General features: G+C 39.8%; 3 protein-coding genes and 1 non-coding gene across 6 annotated transcripts in view; all 4 read right to left on the bottom strand.

The window, feature by feature from the left end:
* The window catches only part of unc13a (unc-13 homolog A (C. elegans)), a 44,975-nt gene extending 38,644 nt beyond the window's left edge, over positions 1 to 6,331 (bottom strand). Inside the window, exons 1-3 of the mRNA XM_075485146.1 lie at positions 5,992 to 6,331; positions 710 to 739; positions 527 to 626 (exon numbers count right to left, since the gene is read on the bottom strand). Of these exons, the coding sequence (XP_075341261.1) occupies positions 527 to 626; positions 710 to 739; positions 5,992 to 6,013 (152 nt within the window). The 5' untranslated portion in view covers positions 6,014 to 6,331. The remainder of the gene's footprint in view (positions 1 to 526; positions 627 to 709; positions 740 to 5,991) is intronic.
* A 940-nt stretch (positions 6,332 to 7,271) lies between these two features.
* Positions 7,272 to 12,072, bottom strand: hmg20b (high mobility group 20B). 3 transcript variants are annotated; one of them, XM_075484321.1, is made up of 9 exons: positions 12,033 to 12,072; positions 11,576 to 11,729; positions 10,613 to 10,813; positions 10,287 to 10,407; positions 10,032 to 10,084; positions 9,859 to 9,925; positions 9,449 to 9,664; positions 8,995 to 9,127; positions 7,272 to 7,851 (listed from the first exon to the last, which is right to left on the bottom strand). In XM_075484321.1, exons 2-9 carry the CDS (start codon positions 11,654 to 11,656, stop codon positions 7,839 to 7,841), a joined length of 885 nt encoding a protein of 294 aa, XP_075340436.1. In that variant the 5' UTR covers positions 11,657 to 11,729; positions 12,033 to 12,072; the 3' UTR covers positions 7,272 to 7,838. The 3 variants fall into 3 exon arrangements, with proteins under 3 accessions (XP_075340436.1, XP_075340438.1, XP_075340437.1); XM_075484323.1 differs by having other exon boundaries at positions 8,995 to 9,121; XM_075484322.1 differs by lacking the exon at positions 12,033 to 12,072 and adding an exon at positions 11,939 to 12,024.
* A 1,664-nt stretch (positions 12,073 to 13,736) lies between these two features.
* LOC142400330 (elongation factor 2b-like) lies at positions 13,737 to 20,992 on the bottom strand. The gene is made up of 13 exons (XM_075485145.1): positions 20,883 to 20,992; positions 19,431 to 19,645; positions 18,404 to 18,585; positions 18,057 to 18,271; positions 17,669 to 17,847; positions 17,442 to 17,547; positions 16,966 to 17,218; positions 16,617 to 16,812; positions 16,141 to 16,507; positions 15,258 to 15,611; positions 14,980 to 15,162; positions 14,677 to 14,809; positions 13,737 to 14,102 (listed from the first exon to the last, which is right to left on the bottom strand). Exons 1-13 carry the CDS (start codon positions 20,883 to 20,885, stop codon positions 13,909 to 13,911), a joined length of 2,580 nt encoding a protein of 859 aa, XP_075341260.1. The 5' UTR covers positions 20,886 to 20,992; the 3' UTR covers positions 13,737 to 13,908.
* LOC142401027 (small nucleolar RNA SNORD37) lies at positions 17,295 to 17,362 on the bottom strand. The gene has a single exon (XR_012773047.1). It is a non-coding gene; the product is annotated as a small nucleolar RNA SNORD37 (small nucleolar RNA).
* Positions 20,993 to 27,143: the final 6,151 nt, after the last annotated feature.

Below are 27,143 nucleotides of genomic sequence, written 5' to 3'. Positions count from 1 at the left end.
TTGAAGGTCTGGAGCTATAAGAAAACTTGGTGTGAACCACCGCAAAGTTTAACAGAGAGTGTTATATCATCCCTTTGTTCCTCAAAGGGATAGAGGCTGAATGGAAGCAAGAGGCCAAAAATAACTCAGGAAATAAGGAAAAATAAATGTCACAGCTGACCCTGCTGCCCTGAGCTGCACAACATCTGTGTACTGTAGACTGTAGAACTGAGTCCCTGAGGGGACACCTCTTTTCATGTGAAATAACAGCATCTTATTACTTACTGAATGACAATGGCTTAAAAACTAATTGTATGATTATTTGGGTAAATCTAGACTTCTTATTATCGAGCAATGTGAAATGTATCATGCTTTTATACTCCCTTTGTTAAGACTGAAAATAAATGGTTGCCTTAGAAAGACAAGCAACAAGTCAAAGGACTCCTAAATAAGAGGTCTTTACAGGTGGATTTACAGATCATGTGAGGGGCTAAACGAGGATACAGAAATAAAGGGTGCAGAGGCTGAAAGAAGTGGAGGTACTCACAACATGAAGTCCTGCTCCCAGCATGGTTGGCTGCCGCGCACAGCGATTGTTGTGCTCTTAACATTCTGCACCTTCAAGGTCACGTATGTGTTAAATTTCTCTGTAAAAGTAAAAATACAAACATCACAGTCTGTTGTCACGGCTTGGTTCAATAAATGGATATATTCACTGGTCACAGCTCACCTTGGGGTCCATCCAGCTTGGCTTTCTTCACTGCAGACAAATTGGAAAAACAAAGAAGACATTATTTAATTTGTCTTGGCAGATTTCAAAGAGTTTCAGAATTTCATAGAAGTAAGCTGAATGTTTTTCTCTGTCCCATGTCATAAAATATGCCTAACTTATAACCCAGCCAGGCCTGTGCCTCTAGCTCGCAGGCTTGGTAGTATGATTGGCTGGTGATCTGGCACCTCAATTTGAAAGACTGCATCCGTTCTGCAGGAGACATCAGAGTCACTAAGTGTCTTTTTGGAGGACGGATGGACAGTTAGTAAATGTGAAGTTAAAAGGTGACACAAAAGAGGAGAGGGACCACATGCCCTGTCATCTGTGAATGGTTGATATGTGTGTATTCCTTCAAACTTGTAAATAGGAGTTGATGGATTGAAAGATTGAGCAGCGCTGCCATTTGTCTAACACAATGAACAAGGCAAAGCTGAGATGCCGCTGCCATTCCCTCAACACAGATTCCTCTGGAGGGACCACACCAACGTTTTAAATCCACAGTGATGTCAAAAGCTCATTCATTATTCATTTGATCTTGCACCCTGATGCCTACCATCTCTATGTTTGGCTTTGAGGTATTAATATGCAGAGCGCTGGTGTTTAATTCCTACCGATTGCCTCTTTTTTATTGATTTAAGGAATGAAATACAGGGAAAAGCATCACCACGAAGAGATCTTAAAGGACATTAACGTCATGCAATTGAAAAATCTTTCAACATGAGTGAATGACTGTAGGGAAACTGTTACAATACACGGCTTACAGCCTAACTGTTAGGAATGGATGAAGAAATAAAAACCTGCGTATAACTCAGTAAACAAATGCTTAAAAATGAGGAATGGAAGAAATGATGATGCAGCAACACATTCTGAGTAATTTCCTTCGTCTGTGACAGCAGAGTTGGGACGATAATCATTGTGGACAAATTTGCTTCTAATAATAGCATAACCCCAGCAAACCCCCCAGGAGGATGCCCATCTCTTAAATACCACTCCGATTCACGAGGCAGGTGCCGGAGTGGGTGGTGAAGCATGTGCTTCTTTGCCAACTTCAAAATAAAATCCCCTTCTCGATATGTTAGCTTTAGATAAAGCAGTCCCGCCAAAGGGGTGAGAAGGGTTCATTTCCATGGAAGCACTGGACATACATTCAACAATCACCCATTCCAGGCGGCAACTGACAGATGCACGTCGGCTGCCTGCTTGCCCACCCTCACATAGAGTTTCCTTTCCTCACCCAGTCATCGGTCCTCCCTTCCCCTCTCACTTAATCACTCACTCCTACAAGCTGCCCCCTGCCATGTGGCGAGTGTGCACGTGCACTCCCTTTCTATCTCTTTCACTTGTGCTCCATTAATCTCTCTATGGAGCCGGATGCAGGCAGCGTGAGCTGCATCCCCAACACTAAAAATAACCACTTCAGTGTGACAGGGCTGGAGGGGGGGTGCTGGAAAGAGGGGAGACGGATGTGTGTGTGTGTGTTTGTGGGGGGGGGGTTCTTGCTCAAAGGCATAAACCAGCATTGCTGCAGTTACAGCACAGAGGAAAGATTGAAGGGGAGTAGGTAAAAAAACAACAAAAAAAACAGTGTTGCATATTTTCTGCACAGCCTCAACAGAATATTTTGAGCTGATGCCACAGCAATTGTAGGATCTCAGTTTCTCTTTTCTCCCTGAGGAACACTGAACAAGTACAATCACTCATGCAGGGAAGCTAAAGGGGCTTTTTATTTCTTGAGATTTTCCAATCAAAAGCTTCCAAAGAGGCCACACTTAAGAGCAATTACAGACACCAGCAACCAGATAAACCTGTAACCATGCTGAAGAAATGCAGAGGAAAAATGTTTTAAAAAGAGAAATGGTTCGTACGGACAATTAAGTAATTAAGTCACCGAGACTTTAATATGCATCACTGTGTGCTGTGTCAAAATTCATGCAAAATGCAGAGCGCCAAGTACAATACGTCAATGCATCACTGATCTTTTCACGCAAAATATAAATAGCTCTTCTCTAATGATCGATCACACATGGAAACAGTGTTAAAAGAAGGTAACGCTCTTGCCTCCATGTTATAATTTCCAAATATGTGGACTGGCATCTTGCAATAGGGTGACAGTGAGAAAGGTTGCCAGATTTGAGTAGGCTTACTCAGATTCAGTGACACAGTCCATCATTTCACAGGTTACAACTAACAACAGGAGCATTAGAAGCAGAGTATAAACATCTCTGAGCAGGTAATGCTACATGCTGCTGCTGCAGCAGAGGGTGAACAGCTACATTCTTCATGCTCTTCATCCTGTTTATCTCTCCATTCCTATCACAGCTACCATGAAAATATATGGAACTGATACCAGCACAGCGGCAGGCCTATTACAGGGCCTATTAAGAGGCTAATGAAAAAAAATGCCAACAGAGACCTACAATATCACTTTGCAATGCTTACGAAGCTACAGGGCAAATCTCAGTTCTGATGTCTGTGTGATTAGCTCCAGTGCTGAAGTCAACAAAATCTTTTTGACCTCTTTTTGGAAAATTCCTTTTTAATCGATTCTTCACTTTTTGCTGGTAAAACTGGCATTGTGCTCTTAAAGAGTCTCATGTCAGGAACTCTGCCTGAACTTGACCAAAATGTTCAGCGGGCGCAGAAAAAGGGAAATGGCACAAATGTGATATTTGTTTTAAGCTTTGTCGTTATCATAATTGGCAACTATTGCCAATTATTGCCAATTTTTATAGCACTCGATCAGTCCCATCAGTCCTATACATCAGCTTAAAGCAATATAAGAATATTCCTCTTGAGAGAACAGTTTTAACTCTGGGATGTTTGTGGGTTTTCTCACGTGAACTGTTCGATTTAGATGACAACACAACATTTCAATTGACTTACGGCAAGGCTTTGACTTGGCATTACCTTTCTTCTTCTTTAATCATTCTATGACAGAATGATGAGTGCTTGGGACCATCCTGCTGCACGGCCTAATCTCTACTGAGATTCAGCTCAAATGCAGCAAGTCAGGCCCAAACCATGATACTACCACCACCACGTTTCACACATAGGATAAACTTTGTGTTGGAATAAAGAGTTTTCCCTCCTCTTCTCATAATGTTTACCATTTTAATAAAAAAAAATGTTCTAGTTTAGTCTTATTTGTTCACAAATTATGTTGCTAGCTGCCTTCTGGCTAGTCTACATGATTGTTAGGAAGCTGTATTTGGGCAGAAATATTCTTTTTTGGAGTGCAATGTTTTTTTTTCTAACTGCCCTGCAATGCAGGACACACAGTTGAGCGGTGATCAGCACCGTCCCCTCGCAGCAAAATGGTATGGTTCTGGATAGAGCTTCCATGTTCTGTATGCGTGGGTTCCCACCAGGTACTCCATCTTCTTCCCATAGCACTAAAACATGTATTCCAGATTAATTGGTGGTCTTACATTGACCCTAGGAGGGATTTGAGCATGTATGATTGCTTGTCTCTGTGCTGACCCTGTAATGGACTGATGGGTTGAATCATTTATGGAAAATGGATGGATGCCCTGTAATGTTGTTCAGTGGTCTCCTGATGGTGTCCTCATTAATCTTTCCATTTAGATGCTCAAATTCTTTAATAGATCCCTGCCTGTTCTTTAGGTAAAGCAGGGTGCTCCCTCAGACCCATTCAATGGAATATCATTTCACCATAAAATTGACAGTTGATCCTTGGTTTTTACATATTTTTACCAATCACATACATGTAGTATTGGAGATCAATAAATAAATGACCATTTTCCCCCTAATCCGTTTAGGTAGTTTCTCCCGATCAAGCACAACATCATATTCATGCAGAATATCAGAAAATGCCCCCCCCCCCAAAAAAAAAAATCAAGCTCTATGTCAGCAACTTCTGGGGAAAACAAAACCAAAACAAAAAAAAACAAACAAGGCTGATTTCTACATACATTTCTAATTACAGAATAATTGTCAACGATAACTTCTGATTTCTGAGAGGTAGTGTGAAAAACTTAAAATACTCTTCTGATTTGGGGGTGACCTTTCTATCCCACTGAGACTTTCTAAATGTATGTTTCACTCAAATACTTCACAAACTGTTATAACTAATGGTTCCCAAAGTGGCATTTAGCATCGTCCAGTACTTCCATGCCAGGATATTTAAAAGCATCCATCTGTTCCCATCTTGGCACTATTCGGATTAGTTCGAGTTAAATATGACTCCAAAACAGTTTGATTTGGTTGAGTTCAGTTTTTGTGTACAGAGGTCTTCTGTTCTTTATCGACAGATCAATATACACTTTACTGAAAAGAAAACCAGGCACAAAAAACAACTACGGCATGTCTTTGACGCTCCTGACCACGGTCTAATTTCCCTGTAAATGAACACTTGTTGCGGCCGTAACTCAATTATAACTACATTGTATTTAATTCAATATATTTTCAATCACCCTCAGTCTTAAGAGACTGGACCTCTTGTGGGTCCAGTTTTACTGACTTCTCAGTAGACAAACATCAGACACGCTTCAAAAACCTCCTCAAAAAAAAATATAAGCACAGTTACAGTAGTTAGATCACAGTGCAATCATTAATGGATAATCTAGCCCTACTCAAAGACAGAACAAGTTGAGATTTTGTTGCCCATTCAAAAGCGGATGTAAAAATATTGCACGAGTCACGTGGTTTTTTGACGTTTTTTTTTTTTCCCTCCCATTTTTTTTCCACTAAAAGAAAAAAAACAGAGATATAATATGTCCACGGGCATAATTTAAATGAAACTATCTTCCTCCACATAAGAACAATCTGGGAGTGGGTTACATCTAGCTTTACTATATCTGTTTGACAGAGCCTTCCAGGAGCGTACAACTACTCCATAAATCGATCCGGTTTGTAGCAGTGCCAGGTTTTGTATAAATGAACCTGAGCTGTCATCAGATATAGTAAAGCAGCAGTATTACCACGTGAATTATCGCTCGCAATAGACGAAAGAGCACTACAAAACGTGTAAAAAATAAACACAAACGTGACGTGAACATTTTGATTTGTTGAAGGGATCTGCATGGTAGCACATTTCCCCCAACGATCCTTGTGGATGATCCCTATTCTAAAAAATGTTGATGTTAGATTTTTAGTAATCTCAGGTGATTCCCAAAAGCTGTACAGATACTAACATAAGCGGTTTTAAATATTCATACCTGCAGGTAAATTAAACTGACAGTCAGTCTTGCCAAAACAGGAACTGTTAGTTTATCTCTTACCTCCAACACAAAGTAATGACATTTCTGTCGTGCTCCTTTAGTCCAGTGTCCAGCTTCTTTACCGGTTTCTTCACTGGCTGAGCTAATCTGTGCAATATACAGGCGAGGGATGGACGGCTGGGCAGGAGACAGAGAAGCTTGCCGTCGCTGGTTAGCGGGACCAGACACGAATGGGTTCGTGACACGCGACGAAAACGACCGTCTTCACGCTCGGAGAGTCCACGCCAGCCTCGTAGTCCTTCCCGTCTTCTTTTGTGGCGTGTCTGACAGTATTTGAGACTCTTCACCCCCCTTCGTTCTCAGCTCTCCGGTCCCCAACACACAGCCATCTTGTTCAGCTTCAGCACCACCAGCTGCGTGGCCAGCTCCTGGCAGTGACGTCAGAGCGCGTGGTGATTGTGTGGGAGGCTCAAGCGCCACATTATTAGCTTCTCTCTTCATATTTTCCAAAAATAATAAGCAAACATATATTTACAACTCACGTTTAGCACACACCAGCACGCTTAAAACCTAAAGATATTAAGCAAAAGGAAACTCGGGATAATGATTTTTCAACTTTTGCTTAATGGAAACGCTGAAACTCTAACGCAGGATGGTTATTTACCAATGAATGGCTTGAAGGACATTTAAGGTTGTCGATGGACGGAGTTGCTCTTAGTATACTTTTTCAGCTGGATTTAAAGTATATAAAATGTAAATAGAGTCAGTAACAAAACTCCAAATGTGTGCTCTCAATTGCAGGTTCAGTTGTGTGACAGGCTGTGATATTGATAATCATAACCAACAAATATATCATGATTGTGTTCATTTTATAAGCAGCACAAGTGTCAGATTCTACATCTTTTTCAAAAGATGCAGGGGTTTTTCAGCAGGAAGCTAAAGATGATATGCATACCTTTGGCATAACACAGGAAAGGCAAAACAGGTCAGTCGTTCAAAATTCCACTAATTTGAGCCTCCCTGAAGCAAAATCTCTCACTAGACCCAGTATCAGCCTGTAAACTAATACAAACCGACAAATTGGTTCAAAATCTGAAAGGGTTGGAAAAGTCAGTCCTGACTCAAGGATGGACCAATAGCTCCCCCTGCTGGTAGTCTGATTTAACCTAAATCACACCAAGGCAAAAATCTTACCCTCTGTGAGTTTTAGCTGCTGGGCTTGACGAGTTGTTTAGTGATGCGATTTAAAGTTGAGGATGATTATTTCAACTACGTGCTTCTTAATGATAAAGAAAAAAGTAAAATGGTAAACATAACGCTTTGGCTGGAAAGGGTATGTTCAACATGGTTTAATGAACATTTGTAAAAATACAAACATAATGCGCAGGAATATAATGTTCTGACAACATTTGAAACAGCTTGTCCATCCCACAGCCTGGTAACAGCAATGTAAATTCAAACATTAATACTGCAACATTTAATTCTACCCCTATATAATAGCATTATTGTGTTGGATCTGTGGGCGACTGCTGACAAAAAGCTACACAATGAGGTACGGGTCAATCCGAATTTACTAAATTGGGACAGTTTAAAAAGAGAAAAAAAAAAAAAAAAAAAAAAAAAATCACATCAAATCTGATTAAATTCTTGAGCCGTTTAAAATCCTTAACAATAACAAGTGAACAATAAAACATGTGCAGAAGTACATGTATCTTATAGAACACACATATCCATGAAAGATAAAGAAAATGCAGACGCGGACTGTGTGTTTTGAAGTGTTTGTATTGTCTTCTTTGCTGATCTTACCACACCCATGTGCTCTGCAGAATGGCACTGACTTGGGCTAATACCAACAGCCATTTCTAGTCTCTATGACGTGAGAGTCCGTGGGTCTGTCTGGAGTCTCCTCATAACTTCTCACTGGCAAGGAATGAAAGCATGCAATTAGAGAAAAGGCAACACTCGGAAACACATTCCGACAGAGCAGTCTCTGTATAGTGGAAAAAAAGTTTTCACAACAGAGAGCAGTGAGATGACATTTATAGCCCTAATAAGCTGTTTTGCACTGCTGTGATTTTTTAACCCAATGTGAACCCCCGTGTAGAGATTTTAAAGATGCAATATAAGGATCGTTGGGGGAACTCTAACATTTGCATTGTTAGAGTTCACACGCTCCAATTAAATGGCAGCCAGTGAATGTTGACCATTACGCAGACACAGACATGGTCTTTGACACTTGAAATGAGAAGAATACATGAATAATGTGAGGAATTAGGCTGAGTAAAAGCAGCATTTGACCGTAAATGAAAAAGGCTTATTTGCCTTCTTAATGGCAACACTGGTGTCACTCTCATGTTTGTGCAATAAATGACAAAACGTCAAAAACTTCACAAATTAACACAATATATACTTTCTTATGCAGACATAAACTAAACCAGCTAGCCAACTTTTATAGGTACCTTGATATCTGTCACACAAACTTGTGTCTACAGAGAAAGGGTCGTCAGGGCAAGAGCAGTAGCTTCAATGCCACCTGTGTCCCAAGTGAATGTGTTCAGGCATAGTTTTGACTTGTTGTTGAGTTGTAGTCACCCATGTTAAAGCAGTGCTCAGTGTGCAAAACACAGTTAACAGTTATTCCATACAGAAAATTAGGAAAATATATTCGAGTCTTAAAAAATGCACTTTCGGTTTGATCCCATGCACCTTATGGCATGTTGCGAGAGAAAAGCACTGGCTGTTATTGTGCCTTGATATGGTATTTGTTGTAATTTGGCACTATGCAAAGTAAACTGAATTGAATATAACTGAATTATGCCCTTGTAATCCATTTGTTTCCATCTCCAAACTCTTGGAAAGATGAAATGTTTTAACCCAGTTCAGAGGCTATAACCTCAAGACTGAAAGGGTTACTGCGTACACATCCAATCCTACAGGACAGGTGAAGGGGGAGATTCACTGAAAGAATATGAAAGCAGGGAATCCCTCTGCTGTATGAAAGCGCCCAGTATTAGATCTAAACATTTCTACTCTATGGAATTATGTCATAGACGTAATAGTTACCTTTCGATATGAGAGAGAACCTCGTAAAGTTGACTGGCCAGGGCACGGTGTTTATGGGGGTTCCCCTCAATCACTCCACTGAGACGACTGAGGTATGAGTCAAGGTTTCCAAAAGATGCCGTCTCACCTGTACCTGTCAAAGGGAAAAATAAAGAATAATACAAAAAAAACATGCAAGTCTTTAAATATCGTTATTTTCGCTTCTCATGGAAAAATATTACACATTTAAGCTGGGATATAGCAGTGCCTGTGACTAGTTTCTATGAATATATACTCATTGCAGTTCCACTTAATAACTAAATGCGACTATGTCACTTTAAAAGGCGAACACGATTAATGCATTTATAACTAGAGATTAAATGGACTGATCCTCACATGAAAAAAACCCATAAACAGGAATTCCAGATCATAACATATGATCATGTTAATCATTTCCTTTCAAATCAATTCGCACCTGGCAGTGGAACTGATGAGAGACTGTTGACCAATGTGTGTTTAATGGCCAGCAAGTGTTGGTGAAGAGCCTGTGTGCGCTTCTCGTCTTGCCCCAGTTCGGCCTCCAGACGCTCTTTAGCACTATTCATGTCCTTAATGTGCCGCTGTAGCACTGCGTTCTGCTCTTCAAACTCTATGTTGGCCTTCCGAAGCCGTCGCAACTCAGCCTCTCGTGCTGAAGGCACAAAGATGGACATAAGATGGGGTTCGACAGCAGTACAAAATTAATCTCTTTGTGTGCTTTTATACAAATCAAACAACAGCTCTAAGATGGCTAAACATTAGTGCCCAACTTTGTTGAACAAACTGTGCTGGGTTTTTTTATACGAAAAACAATAGAACGCTTGTTTCTCTCTCAGTTTCTGTTACCTTTGTTCTGATCGAGGAACTCCTCTGTGAAAATGGGGATGTCAAATCTGCTTGAGAGGTCAGCAGTCTAAAACAGACACATTCTGAAAAAATGACATCCTGCCTCTCCACAAATTCAAGTGAAAGTAACACGGCTGAAGATAAAAGCTTAATATACTGGTGGTGTCACAAACCTTTGCAAAAGATGCTCCTGAACCGGAACTGACTATGACTGAGGGAGTGTCCTCTGAGGGAGACAAAATATGAACGATAAGCATCTCACGTGGCACAGTGTAATGCAAAACAACAAAGGGCTTTGAAGTGGTTAAGCAGTGAATATTTCAGTTGCAATAAACCAAAAGAACAAAAAAAAAACACAAAAAAAAAACACAGAGCAAAACCACACATAAGTGAACGGGTCAGCCTAAAGATGTGGTAAACTGGGGCACCTTTTTTGATTCTCTTGTCGTGTATCTTGGCACTGCTGATCTGATAGGCCTCAGTTTGCTGATACTCCTTCAGTTCCTGGGCGTACTGCATTTTCTCTCGCTCCGCCTCTTCGAGATAGCGCTGCAAGAATACAAACAATGTTGCGATACCTAACTGAAGGTCAAGTGTAGCCCATTTTACAGCCAAAAGAAATGTGTGAGTAAACAATTTTCCAGAACACTTTGACCATGCAGCGTCATTGTTAAAAACTGAGTTCTCAGTACAGATTGTGTCGAGTAAAAAATGTGCACATAGAAAACTGTCAGGAAAAAAAACAACAAACTACCTTTTTGTCAGTTGGGGCTAATCGTGTCCACTCTGCTCCGAGTCTTTTGGTGATTTCTGGAAAAGGTAAGTCGGGGTATCGGGCCCTCATGTGTTCTCTTCGTTCATTGAGAAAGCGGACATATCCTGTCACTGGCGCCTTTGGACCATTTGGTAGCACCTTTTTTCTTTTCTTTCCCTTTGGCCAGCCTCTCTTCTTTGGCTGCACAGAGGACAAACAACACTCTGAGAAAGGCAGAGGCTGCACACTCATTGGTGCTTCTCTTTCCCCCAGACAACTCAGTACTAATAGGGTTTGCAAGGGAGTTTTTATTTTGACTATTATTTCAAATCAGCAATTTCATTTTCACTAACCTAAATGCTAATATTAACCCTCAAACATAAACACAAATCCAAATTATTGCCTGCGTTTTTAACATTTTTGTCTTTAAAAAAAAAAACAAAAAAACAACCAACAACCCCACATAAGGGATTTTTGAGTATTTTGAATTCTTTGTTAACTAATCAACTTATTGTTGAGCCCACGCTGATCCTGATAAAAATGACTATGACAAATTCTAAATTTTCTTAATGGTTACAGTGGTTTTACATGCCGTCTCTGTTTTGCAGTTTATACTCATGCTGAACTGCAAACCATGATGGAAAAAATATCTCCTCTATTTGCACTGCATTTCTTTTTTGACTCAGTGACTTTTATTTTTGTTATTTTGCTTTTAATGATTAATCAAACTATTTAGATGTTGACATTAAAGGCATATATGCACAGTCGACTGTGCCAGTTGATTGAAACGTTACACAACACGATATAAGTGTGAGTTTCCTTTAGCTTACTGATTTTGTGCCTAATAGAATGGGTGTATCAGTGCATAGCAACTTCGTCCACCTTGTTTCTCCGAGTAAGAAAACAAAATTTAAGCGCTTGAAAAAGAAATAGTTTACCCTGGTCAGATGCAGCAGTACCCACCTCTTCTTGTGGCTGGTCCATTGAATGTGAAGCTCTTAGCTGCTGCGATGCATCACTCTGCTCTTGTTTGATTCCCCCCATGATCTCCTTGCATGCAACTGACTATATGCGTGAAAAGGAGTGTTTATTCGTGGGAAGAAGTCTGTGGGAGAAGCTGCACAAAAAGATGAGAGAAACCGTAAGAAGAATAGGACTCAATAACCAGCAGAGACGCCGCTTTTTAAGCTAACTTGACTGCTAACAGTTAGTGGCTACATTAACTGGTCTGTGTTACAAAAACACGCACGAACAAACACAACGGACAAAAATCACACAAAAAAAGGTAACTGTCCACCAATAAGATTAAAAAAAATGCTTTCATACATTAAATAAAATGAATCCACAAAGGGGCCTCGGTATTTTACTTCTGGAGTAATAGATAATAAGTATACTTTTTGTATAAACGTTTATTTCTCACCCGATGAGTCCCACGACCAAACAGGAAGAGAAGAATGCCAGCGAGCTGATTGGTTGATAGAAAGACTGATGATTGGTTGGTTGGAAAAAACCTACCCAGCCCCTCCCCGCGCTACTAAAACCAGTATATACCAGACTTTTAACGCGGAGTACTAAATATATACGGTAAATGCAAATATCTAGAAAGTCTAATCAGCTTTACAGAAGGGGTCCTTCTCATTTTCATCGTTGTGGAACTGAAGTATGGAAATACAGTACTTAAGGGGCTAGCACTTGTGTTAAATTCCCGTCTCCAAAATTACTCGGGGTATATTTTGTTTTTACAAAAACACTAAATTTGATTTCTTTCAAAAGTGTTTGTACTCTAGTATTTATTTAAAAGTACTGCTGTTTGTCTCCAAATATTTTAAGATGAGCATGTGTTTTGTTATCCTAGTAAAATGAATGCACAAGAAGTTAAGAAATTCTTAATCTGTAGGCTATAACTGATTTTAAGGTAATTTTTTCCCCCGAATGAAAACAGTAACATGATATTCCCTGTCACACATTGGTTGTATCAATGTGTATAATTAAATTAATTACAAAAGATACAATGCAAGATGAATTCAAAGCAATTCCTTCAGTTTAAATTGATACATTTATTTAGTATGTGGCTCTTTTTCCTGTTCCTCTTTATCACAATGTAGACCTTTCTTTATCAACCACTGTATCTCTTCAGATTAACTGTAGGTAAAAATTCATTCAATTTTTAATCTTTTTGTTTTTGATAAAGCAAAGCATTTTGACAGGTAATGAGGATGGGACCCAAAGATCCTGCAAATGTAACAAGGCTTCTGGTTAAATGTATAATAGAATAGAATAATACTTTATTTTAAATACATATATATAAATATATAGGCCAACTGCATAAATCCCTTAATGGACCAAGATTGCACTCTGACTACAGATCAATGTCCAAGGCTTTTAAAGTCAAAACATTGTGGTATAGAGTGAAAATTCTGCAATAAGAAAAAAAAAAAAAAATAAATCTTTTATAAGATATTTTCCTTACAAATTCCTGACATTACCATTTTTCCCCTCATTTGGTGAACAGAACTCACTATCTCCCTCCACCAATCTTGTTTCTGCTTAGCAACGCCCACTTTCAATATTGGTATAATTAAGCCATACACTTATAGATCCGATGTAGTCATCACGTTCAGTTAAAAATATACATATTCAGTCATGTAGGAAGGCATAATACAATATAGTATGCACATAGAAGTACAAGTTATGTATTCACTCTCTCAGCGCTACACAATTTAGGCGATGCAAATTCCAACACCTGGGCCAAATCTGTGCCATTGATCAGTGCTGCACTTACTGGCCATTCAGCTGCAACAAGCAACCAAAGAAAGGCAAGCACCTCATCCTGTGCTACTACTGCCCATCTCCACCTTGCCTGTACTAGAGTAGTAGTACACAAGTAATCCGAATGAATCGGTGCTTCTTCCAAATAATAAACATGGCCACCTGACCTCACCTTTCTTAGGCGCTCAATGCTGCTCTGTAGAGAGAAAATCCAGAGCCATTGCAGTAGTGGCTAATGCAAAAGCAACATTATAATAGACATGATTAAAAAGAAATTAAGTATTTTTTCACCACGGGGTATTTGGGCAAGTACAACACACAATCATCACCATGAAGGAAAACAAATACCTGATGCTTGAGTTTTTATTTTCTTTTATTTATCGTTTACAATTTTTGTGGTCATTTATGTTATTATGGTTGATCCTTTTGGCAAACATTAGTGCTCACTATGCTCTGTACAATCCGGTCCCACAAGATAAAACTTAAATTTGATGGAATGAGAAAAGGGTAATGTTGGGTCCAGGCTTTTACAATTTGTCCAGGTAGTTGTCCAAAGCTGGAACACCTTCTTTGAGACCCTTGCGTTTACGTGTATCAACGATCACTATGCCAGGCTTGCTTGTAGGTTCCAGTGGGTTTCCAGGGAGGATCTGCCAATGATCGAACACGCACTGTGGGAAGGCCTGGCCACCAGTGTTGGAACGAAGGTCAGCTGTGAAGCCTGTTAAAAGATGGGAGACAACTTTTTAAAACCTGCTTAGCTAGAGTCCAACTACAATATGGGTATGAGGGTCAAAGTAGTGGCAAAAAAGTCACAAATGTAAAAGGAAGCATTTGCTCCGCTGTCAATATGAAGAGGGTGCGATGACGGCATAGATATTCTTCAGTTGCATACATCACAGCTCTAGTGTTCTCACTCCAAAGAACCAATATCAATTCATCTGTAACATCAAGTATTTTCACTTCCACCCACCTTAAAGAGATTTATTGCTTTTAGCGTTAGTTATCCTTGGTGGTAAGAGAAATTACTAGATCATTACAGGCATCATTAGACTGGTACTTTTTCCAAAATAAACACCTATAAAATAGTACAGGCCTAATGACAGTCTCCATTTTCCTGGTAGACTGAATATTATAAACCTAATGTGTCAACAACCGCAGTCTAATGTAGAAATGCTGACTTGTATCTACATCATCTAATCAGACAAAGTTGTAGATTCTTACAAAGTAAAATGAAGCTATACCTACAAGACAAACAAGATTATTTGTTTGCTCTTTTTGTTAGGGGGACTTACCAAATGACTCCATGACAGGCAGGTAGGCTTTGATGACATACATAGGTGTGCCCAAGACCCTGGACTCCTCAAACACATGTCCACGCCTCCTGGTCAACACACCGTAGATTCCACCCATTGCAGTTTCAGGACACTGCAAAGAAATCACAATATCGTTAGAAATACTGCTTCAATTTTTTTTTGTTTAAACGAATGATTTAAAAACAATTAAAGTAACATTGACAAAACTTGAAAATTTAACAAAAGAAATTTGTGTGCAATACAACTAGACAGAATGCAGGCTACATTTCCCATGACACTGACCTGAATCTCCACCAGGTAGACTGGTTCCATGATTCTGGGCTCAGCTGTAAGCTCACAAGCATACAGAGCTCTGCGGGCTGTGGGAATAATCTGACCACCACCACGGTGGATAGCATCTGTGTGCAGGGTCACATCATGGACCTCAAAGCGGACGCCACGCATGTTCTCTTCGCAGAGGACTCCCTATATAAAAAAGAAAGATTTGTAAATGACAGCTACATGTACTGATCACCTAGTATAAAATCAACTCAACTCTCATACAAATCTGTGGACCTTACCTCCTTGACTGCCCACTGGAATCCAGCAACAACACTATCCTTGATCTCATTAAGGTACTGCACTCCCTTGGTAACATCTACCAGCAGGTTGGGGCCATTTCCATCAGGTCCGAAGCACCAGATCTTTCTGGCCTCACCGACGTCCCACTCGTACTTATCGGCAAGGTAACGGGCGCGGGCCTTGAGCTCCTGCCGAGCGGTAACATCACCCTTATCTATGTCTTCTGCCAGGCCATCTTCACAGGGACGGGCCTTCATGAACAGACGGTTGTGCTTGTTGGGCGACTTTGACAGACACAAGACACTTGACTCTTCGCTGACTGTCTCTCTGTAGGACACCACTGGATCAGATTTCTTTAAAAAGGAAAGAAAAAAAAGTTTTATTGCAGTATTGTTTATATGGACTTTAAAATGACATCTTAAAAGTCTTGATTTCCATAATGTATTGAGCTTAGCAGCATAAATTAACTTAAGGTAGGGTAGGAGATCCTAGATTTTGAGTCCAGCGAAGCTGCATTTCAACCCCTTTCTTCAGACTCCCCAAACCACGCCTCAAGAGTACATGAGCGCGCAATGCTTGTTCACGAGCACAAAGGTGCATGAGCACTGTTCTGACAGCAAGCACCGATTGGTTTGGCTAACTTTTTCTCATGGCGGATTCACAGGTAAGAAAATACCTTTCAACATCATAATGAACCTAACTAACGAATATGATTATCATTTCAAGTTACATTTATGTGTCTATCTTCATTGTGTCAAAACTTTTAATTAATTGGTTGCAATGGGGGTGTGAAGAGTATTTCAAGCAATATGTAAAAAAATGCTCCAGAAAAAGAACCCCTACCCCACCTTTAAGTTTACTAAAGTAATTCAAATGTATCACCTTGATTGGAATGCAAGCATGATCTTCTTCCAAATCTTTCAGACAGATCTCCAGATGCAGTTCTCCAGCTCCAGCAACAATGTGCTCTCCAGACTCTTCAATGATGCACTGCACCATAGGATCAGACTTCGACAGACGCTTCAAACCCTCGACGAGCTTGGGCAGATCTGCAGGGTTCTTTGCCTCCACAGCGACTCTTACCACAGGGCTGACACTGAACTTCATCACTTTCATGTTGTGCGCTTGTTCAAAGGTGGTGATTGTTCCCGTCTTGACAAGGTACTGGTCCACTCCAACAAGACCCACGATGTTGCCACAAGGCACATCTTCAATGGGCTCAACATAACGACCCATCATCAAAATGGTCCTGCAGAGAACAATATTGTTAAATATTATTAGGACAATTCAGATGTGAAAAAAAAAAAAAAAAACAATCCCTCTCACATGTGCTGAACAGGGCAGATATTAAATCTAACCTCTGAATGGGCTTCAAGTAGAGATCGTCCTTCTTTCCGGGGACAAAGTTTGGTCCCATGATGCGCACCTTCAGGCCAGTGGACACAGACCCAGAAAAGACACGTCCAAAAGCATAGAAGCGACCCTTGTCACTGGTGGGGACCATCTTAGAGATGTACATCATAAGTGGAGCCTTGGAGTCACAGTTCTTAATACCTGGGAACCAATCATAATCAATTGCATTAGAACAAAACCAAACAAACCAAAAAGCCATATGCCATTTTGTCAAGTGTCATCACAAGCAACAGATAACATGAACATGCTGAACACCATTATCCTTTCACTTAAAATTCAAGTTTGGCTTCATACCCATGGCAGCTTCATCATCTCCAGGTCCTTCATAGAGCAGCTCACAACGGTACTTCTGGGCAGTGACTGGGGAAGGCAGGTGAATGGTGATCATTTGCAGGAGGGCTTCTCCGGCAGGCAGCCAGCGACGCATAACTGCCTTCAGGAGAGGTTTGCCCTCCTTATCCTTGTCTTCGGTATCCAACTTGATGTCCATCTTCTGGATCAGCTTGGCAGTTTCCTCCTTCTTGAAGTTCATGATGGCATCAAACACCTACAAGAAAATTTCAAACTTGTGTTATACAATTTAATACATGCCAGGCCATGAGAAAATGATGCATTATGCACCTGCTCAGGCTGAAGCTTATCATCACCAATTAGTCAGGTCAAAGTGAAGAATAGTTGAGTCATCATTTGCAGGCATACATTTTCTTTTCTTTCTTAAATTTATTAAAACTAAATGAGTTAAATAACTCAATTTCAAATGATCTTGGTACCTTGAAGATGGGGTCCAGGATAAGAGCACAGAAGGTGCGAGGGAATTTTTTGCCATCAGCACCATTTTGAGACTTGACGAACTTTCCATTTTCAGTGTCGTAGAACCTAGAATAAACAGCGTTTATGTTAAGCAATACACAAATGGTTACATCAGTAACAGCAGATAGGTACTTCCACGATATACAGCAATCACTCGTGTTTTAAATAGTAGAACACCATGTTTTACCTGCTACCCCACAGCTTTTTCATCATGTCCTCCACCTTTTTGCAGCGCTCTTCTGCTGTCATCTGGGTGTTGCCTTTGGCAGCGAACTTGGCTGCATACATCTCAGCAAACTGCTTCAGGGTGAAAGCCCAGCCATGGAGCCCAGAACCAAAGCCAACAGTACCAATAACTGGATCAATCTAGTGGAGATGAAACCACAACATCAGAATATGTAAACCAAGTTTAAATACACTTACTGAAAACTAATAAGCATTGCAACCACTACCAACATAAAAATAATCACAAGTTAAATTTTAAGTTTGAAACATAGAAGCTTCAAGTCAACTTGAAGGTTAGACTTCCAGTATTTGCAAGTTGGCAGCAACAAAGTGTTCTGGTAGCAACTTACCATGATGTTACCCATTGGTCCATTGGTTTCATCCTCTCCATAAGTGCAGATGATGACATTGACCGACTCAACAATACGCTGGAATGTCTGGTAAAGGTCCTCAGGTTCAAGCTGCAACTCCAGCAAGGCACGGTCCATCTTGTTCATCATCAGGACTGGCTTGATACGCTCACAGATGGCCTGACGGAGCACGGTCTCAGTTTGCACACACACACCTGGTACACAAACACATATGATACAACCCATGTTCAATTGTGAATCTTACTTTGCATACGCAACATAATGGTAAACCTGAAACAGAGCAAAGCTGCCTACTTAAAACAGCTAAAAGCGATGTGTGCGCTCACCAGACACGCAGTCGACAACCACCAAGGCTCCATCAGTGACACGGAGAGCAGCAGTCACTTCTGAGGAGAAGTCAACGTGCCCTGGTGAGTCGATCAGGTTGATCAAGAAACCGGAACCATCCCTGCTCTGCTTGATGAAGGCCAAGTCGTTTTCCCCCAGCTCATAGTACATGGAGATAGCGCTGCAAGATAAGAACAAAACAAACAAAACAAGTTGTTAAATCTAATGATGTTAAAAAGGTAATATCTACTTTTTACCCTAATCTTGGTGACCATGTCCAAATATGTATTCAGCACAACTTGTTTTTGGATATTATGAATGTTATAATAAAAAGGTCAGGGACACAAACATGTTACCAAAAATCATGATTTCACTTGTGTCCAAGACTCACGTCCATCTTGAAAAATTCAGGCTTTCATCCAATTACAAGTATCAATTTTGAGCTGCCTTAGGGCTCCTCTTCATGTGGTAACTCAGTACAGACCAAAGTCAAGAATGCATCCACAATATCAATAGAATATGAAAATCCAGGATTACATGGATCAACTACACAACTCAGACGAGTTTCAATATTGTCGGACAGTTTGTTTGACAGTTAAAGTGTAGACATGTCCACTGAGTAGGATAAGCTTAGCTTCATATTACAATTATGACGTACACAATAATTAGCTGGAAAGGAACATGTATACACATTCTCAGGACTTGTGTAAACTCCTCTGGAAGCATAAATTCACATTTGAACGTTTTAAACCCCTCAGGACAAGAGACTCCTAAAACAATCTTAGGCAACAGATTTATTCAAATAAACAGTTTTGACAAGTTTGAAGGAATCATAACAAAAACATGGCAATTAAAAAAAACAAACAAACATCTGAAAGAGATTCTGCATTTGAACTGCTCATCAAGTGTCTTTATCTTCAAACCGATTTGTGGACAAATGAAAACTGGACAAGTGTTCACGCGTAAAAACAATTAACCGTTTAGTGGCAGCAGTATGACTTATCTTAAGAATACTAATATACTTACGTTGACTTGATGGTAATGCAGCGTTCTTGTTCATCTTTGCGCGTGTCCGTGAAACGTGTCTCTCCAGCACGAGCTGAGGCAATGATGCCAGCTTTGGACACCAGTGAATCCGTCAAAGTTGACTTTCCATGGTCTACGTGCGCAATCACAGACATGTTACGAATGTTGTCTTTTTTGTCCATGATGGTACGGATCTGGTCTACGGTAAAGTTCACCTGAGAGAACAAAGTGAAATTAGAACATCCAAAACAAAATAAACAAACCCTATTTGCTATTTTCTCTCAGCTTAAGTTGAAATTAAAGGTCCACCCTTCACGATTACTCATACTATCCTATAGATGGACATGACTCGACAAGGTATTTAACACTTACAGAAAACAGACATGTGTTATTATAAAATTGTTCACTCCAATTCTGTCGAATTTAGATGCAGACCCTAGAAGAACACCACAACTAAAAAGGCACTTCCTTAGCACCCCTTTCCAATAAAAAGCAGCAGAGAGGTAAACAATTTTGAGTAACAGGGTAAAAAATACATAAATTGTAAATGACGCCATTCATTTTAGTACGAGTGAGCAGGGGTCAACTCTTGTTTCGTGACATCTGGTCCCTAAGTCCTCTGCAATTGTTGCCGACGCAGGTTAAACTGAAACGCTCTGCGGATCTACCCTGGGCGTTGGGAATCCGCTATAGCCAAAGATGACGACATCACCGTATACCACAAGACTTGAAATTTAACAACCTTAAAAAAATTTCACATGCTCCTAGATCGTGACTCCATTCCCCTTACGTAAGCGACAGCATATGGGGGGGAAACTTGGTTAAAAACACCGATTCCAATCAGTGACAACCGGCACAACATGTCGGCATGAATAGGCCACGTGTACAGACTTTAAAACTATGCTAAATGCTAACACTGGCGAACCCAATATACCGGCAAGTTTATCTTCAAACCAAACACAGCGCCAAAAGGACAGTTTTTTAATTTTTCTCGTTCTATTACAGGTATGTTAACGGGATGCCAATCTCGTTCTTGTTCCACTACGTCAATAACAAAACGAAAGAAATGTTGTAAGACAATAGCTAACGTTAGCAAAAGAACCCAACACTGTAAAAATCAAACACATACATAGCAACTGATGTTAGTCACTACGAACTTCACCTGACTCGCTCAACATACTGCCAACATTGTACCGAATGCTTTTAATTGAGTAAAATTCAAAGAATAAGCCTCGACAACAGATCAGAAACGCTTTATGCAAGACTTTGGGCCCCCACCAGGTTAGCGGCGCAGTTAACAAAATGGTTGCCATTTTGATTTGAACAAATCATCGAATATTAAAGTCTCTACCTATTCTTTCAAAACTCATGAGAAAACTTTAATATTAGCGGAGAAGATGTCTCGCATATTCAACTTTTCAAGGATATGTCAGAGAAATAATACAGACTTACCATTTTGACGGATGGTTTTGGATTCTCTTGATGGAGAAAAGAGACAAGAAATACGCTGAAATTTTACGCTGCCCACCTCACGAAGGCACAGGCAGGGAAGAGGCAGCTGACGTCAGAAAATCGGGATTTATATTCCGTGCGTCAGCCTTGTGCGTCATCACGTACTGATGTTACCTAAATTCACGCTGTAGCGGTGGTCAACAAGAGCGTCAGAGGACAACTGTCCACAAACGGGTGTTCAGTTGATAATGATACCAAGGACTCATCAAAGTTTAAGTCGGTGACTAATTTTTATAATGCTAAACAACATTATGGACAACAGCAGTAAACCAGCAGTATGCCAATCAATAATTGCTCTTTTCCCATTGCACATTATTCTTGATAACTGTTTAAGAAAGTTGTTCTACAAGTGAGCAGTACACAAAGGAGTACAGAATTCTTTGAAAAGTGCAACCTTTACTGACACAGAGCACATTTAGCTTGAATATAAGCATATTAGCTTGTGCATACACTAAGCGACACTGTCTGTAAATGTCCACGTCATCAGCCAGATCGTCAGTATGGATGTTTAGTTATTTGGTGGTTCTTATTTGACTCTAGGGTGTATGAATGTGCAATGAGTTCTTTTCTGGTGAGGTATCGGCCCCATCTGATGTTCCCGTACATCCGGGTGTCTTCCAGGTAGCTGCCCTAAACGCATAAATCTGCCTTTCAAGGTTCACCAGCTTCTCAGCGAGGTCCTGTTTCCCCTTCAGTCCGCCAGCTGCCGGCGGGTGTTCGCGATCTGCGGCGGGGTCACCTTCGCGTGCTGGCTCAAGGCCCCAGCACCCCCTGATACACTGAATAGGATAAAGATGGAATGATATGCTGTAATAGCTGATGAGCTGTTATAATTAAGTAAGTGCTCATTATCAAAACTCATCTTTTCAATAAACAGTAGCACTTTAGAGTCATACTTTGCCAGCTAAATGTAAATAAAAAGAAACATAACCTACTTGTGTGGATCATTTGTGAGCTTGAGCTATTAATGAATTGTAACCACCTGATATTACTTTGTATTTTTTGCTTAAGTGAGTCACCTTCTCACAAATCCATGCTTTCTGTGTTTGAACAAAATTCCTTTCAACACCAAAACATTACTCCACAGACGGCCAGTAATCACTACAGGCATTTACATCTTAATCAAACTTATTGACGATGGCTATAGTTGTGGACATCATCACCCAGTATTATATACTGTATCCCGCTGTATATATCTTTATAGAGTTGGCATTATGGCAACTGTATATATCTTAATAAAGTTGGCATTCAACTTAAGGAAAGCATTGACTGTAAAGACGAATTAAACCACAAGGCTGGGCACTGTAAAAGTTAAATGTAAATGTTTAATTTACACTGGATTTTTCATCACACTGTAACCCAAACATGTAATCTTTTGTGAGCAGTGGATGGAAAAAACATTATTATTTCTTACTCATATTCTTGTGGGCCAGATATTTTGCTTTACTGAAAAGAGATCATTCATGTCATGCAGTTTAATTATTTTTCCAGTAGATGGCACTACAGTTCCAGCATTCAACTTTTAAAAAACAACTTATTATAGTATACTGTGCATGCATAAGGAACATTTTAGTAACTCTTTCCAGTAGTTACCCAACAAAGTCAAAGTCAAATTTATTTGTATAGCACATTTCATGTACAAAACAGTTGAAAGTGCTTTACATAAAATAAAAGCATTAGAAATACATAAAAGAATACAAAGAGAAACAAATTAGATAATTAAAATTAATTTAAAAACAAGCAACAGTCCAGATAAATTAAAAGATAGCGTGCACATTTCATGCATAGACACAGACACAGAAATGTTTTTAACCTGGATTTAAAAATGTCTACATTTGGTGAAAGTTTAATCTCCACTGGCAGTTTGTTCCACTTGTTTGCAGCATAACAGCTAAATGCTGCTGCTTCTCCATGTTTAGTCTGGACTCTGGACTGGACCAGCTGACCTGAGTCCTTGGCTCTAAGAGCTCTGCTGGGTTTATATTCTCTGAACATATCACAGATGTATTTTGGGCCTAAACCGTTCTGGGATTTGTAAACCATCAGCAGGCTTTTAAAATCTATTCTGTGACTGACTGGAAGCCAGTGTAAAGATTTTAAAACTGGTGTGATGTGTTCAGATCTCTTAGTCCGGGTTAAAACTCCAGCAGCAGCGTTCTGGATGAGCTGCAGATGTTTAATGCTCTTTTTGGGAAGTCCAGTTAAAAGAGCGTTACAGTAATCAAGTCTACTGGAGATGAATGCATTGATTAGTTTCTCCTGGTCTTTTTTGGAGAGAAAACCTTTAATTCTGTTGATGTTTCTGAGATGGTAAAAAGCTGCCTTGGTGAATGCTTTGATGTGGCTGCTGAAAGTCAGATCTGAGTCTATCAACACTCCGAGGTTACGAACTTGGTCAGTGATTGTAAGGGCCTGAGTCTCAAGATATTTACCAACGCTGAGCCTCTTCTCTTTGCTACCAAACAGAAAAGTAGTTATCTTGAACTCACCTACAAGAGCCTAAATCTATAAATTAATATGGCTTTTTCTAAGGGATGGATAGAGAGAGGGAGAGCAGGTCATTATTATGTTATTTATTCCATTTTTGCTGGTGAGCCAAACAGCTGGAGTATCTGGTAATGTGATAGAGCATTGGTCTTCATAAAGATCATAATCTTATTATATGCTGTGGACGTCTACTTGTATTAAGATGCTCAAAGAAAGTGTCTTCCAGAAACTGGCAGTGGGTTTCAGAGTTCATTTTCAGTCAATCTGAAGTCCTAACAGGTCAAACTAGTTCCTCCTTTGTTTAGTCTAGTTGACCGCTAAAAAAGCTTTTATACATGGCCTGGCATGTTTTAGTACAAGCCGCTGCTACCCATCCACACAACACTTCTCAGTCTATGCAGTATTACAGGCTACGCATTCTCTGTCACACATTGTCATCAGAGGTCTTGAGGAGCAGGGGATCAAACCACCGACCTCCTGATGGGCAGACAAGTGCTTTTTCACCAGCAGCCGCCCCATGTCTCTGAGCAGCTTGACAGCTTTGGGGGCACTAAGTGCAGTCCTGGAACATGTACTGAAATTTCTCTCAGTCTTCTGCAGTTAGAGTCTTCCAAACATTTAACTGTCGAGTGGTCACACTTCAATAGTTCAGTTATTTCAGGAGCATTGCATCTGTCTTAGGGGCATTAGGCCATTTTTCACTAGTCTCAATTAAATACCCCCCCCCTTTTTTTTTGGATATTTCTCAGCTGAGAAAAAAAAACAGCTGCCTAATAATTATGCACACCTTTATATAATGTGTTAATAACTTTGGGCCATGCTCAAAAGGTCAGAATACTCTTTTTTGGCATATAGTGTGTATCATGAATAAATTGCAACTTGGAGGAAAATTCACATCTTTATATCTGGTCATATCATTGTCTTTAAACCTCAACATAGCTGCATTGTTGTACCATGTTTTTACGAGTATTTGTGTTCAAACATGGTTTATTATAAGAATACTGTACGATGTATACAAGTCAGTCAAATATATATATGAATATTTTATAAAAAGAGCTGTTAGATTCAGACGTACACACTTCTTTACTTTTACGTGGAACTCCATTTGTAGCTGAAATATTATATATGTAATGCCTGTGTCTCTCCGAGCTGTGATTGCTGTGGGTGTTAACTGCCAGCAGACCTGTGACCAAGAGACGATCCTGCGCCATTCATAAATGGAGTAATAAAAGAAAAAAAATATTTATGGGGATTTTTCTCCCAAACGATATACTGAGGAGTAAAAAAAAAACATTTTGGTAAAAATAAGTGGATGAAAGCATTGTGGATTTAATGGACACACTAGTCCCCAAATAAACCAGGTTGCATATTAATCTTTTGCTGATTTTGATAACCTTTTCAATCTGTGAGGTTTTTAAGCCTGCCACAAATAAGCTGAAAGAGGGAGACAACAGGACAAGCCACAAGTGCTATCAACTTTCCTATATACCTTTAATTTGTGTTTGTTTTAAACTCTCACTGGCAATGAGCAAGTAAAACATAAATGATTGTTCAAAAATATTCTTTGTATTTCACACTGTGTGAGGAAGTGGAAAGGTTTCCTGGGGAGATGGCTGGCTCAGAGTTCAGACCTTTGAAGCAAATAGAGAGCTACGTTAGTACTGTGTGAAAGGTCTTTAGCCACCCTTTATTTCTTCATATAGGTCTACTTTGACCTCTTTGCTAAGTTATGTGTGGATGCAACATTGCTTCATTCCTCACGTGAGGTGCCTTTTTTTATGCTTGAATGATTCATAGGTCAGTGTTGTGTGTCTTAACAAATAAAACATCCGTGTTGCTGCAGCTTTTCTGCTGTGACCTTAATATTAATCACACCACTGGTAAATACCATCTGAAGTAGGATGTTCCCAACAGGATAAACAAGCTGGACTGCTCCTGAAGTCAGTTCTCCTATTTGAACATTTGGAGGAACCAAACAGGCTCTGACCTCAAAATCCAGTATGGCTGCCTAGAACATAAAAGTTGGTGATGGCTGCAGTAATAATCTGTTTATAGGCACTTTTATCAGTTTGTGTCTCTGTGAATCAATTGCACACATAGTACTGTCAAAACTTAATCAGTGACCATGTTGCAACAGTGTTTGTACGCAGATCATTATCAGCTTGCAAGGTTAGAAATAGCTTGTCAGTCAGTGATTTTCCTGTTTGCAACTGCAACTTGGGTGTGATGTCATTCTCAGCTCCGAGTTCCAAATTGGGAGGTTAATGGGACAGTGCATAACATCCTCTAAAGATGGTATGCACATAATGTAATCCGACAGGTCACTGTGCTCTATTGTGTCAGGTTATGCCCCACTGAATGGCAAAAAAAAAAACAGCAGTCTCAATGGCCACTGTCTGTTAGATTGGCTCGAAAACACAGAAAATATTGCTAAAATGGAGAAAAGCTGTTGTGCAGTCAAATGCACCAACAGATTTGGAAAGAAGTCAAAGAAGTTTCCTTTGTACATGCTTACAAAAAGTCAAGAGAGAAGGGTCAAATACATTACTGTAATTCCTTGAGACAACTGGATTCCACGCTTGTAAATGTGTATTTATAGTGAACACTTTATTTTGCAGTCATTATTTTAGGCTTCAATATTTTGACAAACCTTCATAGACATTTTACATCCCTCATTAATAATCTTTGTAAACGTGAAATTTTTTTCATTTGATGGGAAAAAAAAAACATGAGTAGCAGCGCTGCTTTTGGTCTGCGTTGTGGACAAGGGCTGGATGTCTGGGAAGCATGACAACTTCACAGCAACCTTTTTGCATGTATTCTGAAAATGTTTTATCAAATCAAATAAAACTTTATTTATAAAGCACTTTTCATACATTAAAATGTAGCACAAAGTGCTATACATGTTTAAAAGCAGCCCCCATCCCCACCCCACCCTGCCCCACCCCAGCACATACACACAAACAGACATATGCACACACACACATATGTATATATATAAATAAAATAAAATAAAATAAAATAAATGTGAAAGGGAATTTATAATAAAAAGTCTTCCAGTCTGCCTTTTTAAAAAAGAAAATTACTGATCACCAGGTTTATAAGTTAGAAATTCAGGAGGTGAACAGGAAATAGATTATTCCACATTGTTATTTAATCCATACTTAGTTTTCATTACAGTAATTTGAATGAAATATAAACTGTACGGACGTGTCCATATTCAACCAGGATGCTGACTGGGGTCTTTGTCATCTTAATTTATCTGACAAATCCCACTGTGAAGTAAAAAACTGTCAATATTTCAGGCTTTGCTTTGGGATTTTTCCCAATGTACAAAGAGACAAGTATGAAAAACAGGAGACCTAATTTCTGGCCAGATGATGATATTCACGCTCCACAAATTCCAAAGGGGAGAATTGAAAGTTTAACATGGACACACAAGAACGAAACCCACACAGTAAACTGAGCAAATTTGACAGTGTTAATTACCTGTGAAGACAGAAAGAAATGTGTGTAAAATGTTTATCATTTACCACATCTGATCCACTTGGCTACCCTTTTACTGTTGCGCTCATTTTCTGGAGCACTCACGCAAAATGACAGGCAGGCAGCTGACTAATTATCTATGGATTGAAATGACAGCAAATTTCTAACAAAGCATGATTTCTGCTGCAGCTGCTGTCTCTGGCATTGTTGAAATCCCACAATGTCAAG

Source organism: Odontesthes bonariensis, chromosome 15 (assembly GCF_027942865.1).
Source record: "Odontesthes bonariensis isolate fOdoBon6 chromosome 15, fOdoBon6.hap1, whole genome shotgun sequence".
Classification (NCBI taxonomy): Eukaryota; Metazoa; Chordata; class Actinopteri; order Atheriniformes; family Atherinopsidae; genus Odontesthes; species Odontesthes bonariensis.
The sequence above is the reverse complement of the archived record's forward strand: the minus strand, read 5'-3'. Positions and strand labels throughout refer to the sequence as shown.

Coding starts and splice junctions, on each gene's coding strand:
- hmg20b (XM_075484321.1), bottom strand. CDS start 11,656: ATGGGGGGAATCAAACAAGAGCAGAGTGATGCATCGCAGCAGCTAAGA. Junction 9,926..10,031: donor CAGGAGCATCTTTTGCAAAG/GTTTGTGACACC, acceptor TGTCTGTTTTAG/ACTGCTGACCTCTCAAGCAG. Junction 9,128..9,448: donor CTCATCAGTTCCACTGCCAG/GTGCGAATTGAT, acceptor TCCCTTTGACAG/GTACAGGTGAGACGGCATCT.
- LOC142400330 (XM_075485145.1), bottom strand. Junction 16,508..16,616: donor TACTTGAAGCCCATTCAGAG/GTTAGATTTAAT, acceptor TGTTCTCTGCAG/GACCATTTTGATGATGGGTC. Junction 15,163..15,257: donor TCCAGTGGGCAGTCAAGGAG/GTAAGGTCCACA, acceptor TTTTTTATATAG/GGAGTCCTCTGCGAAGAGAA.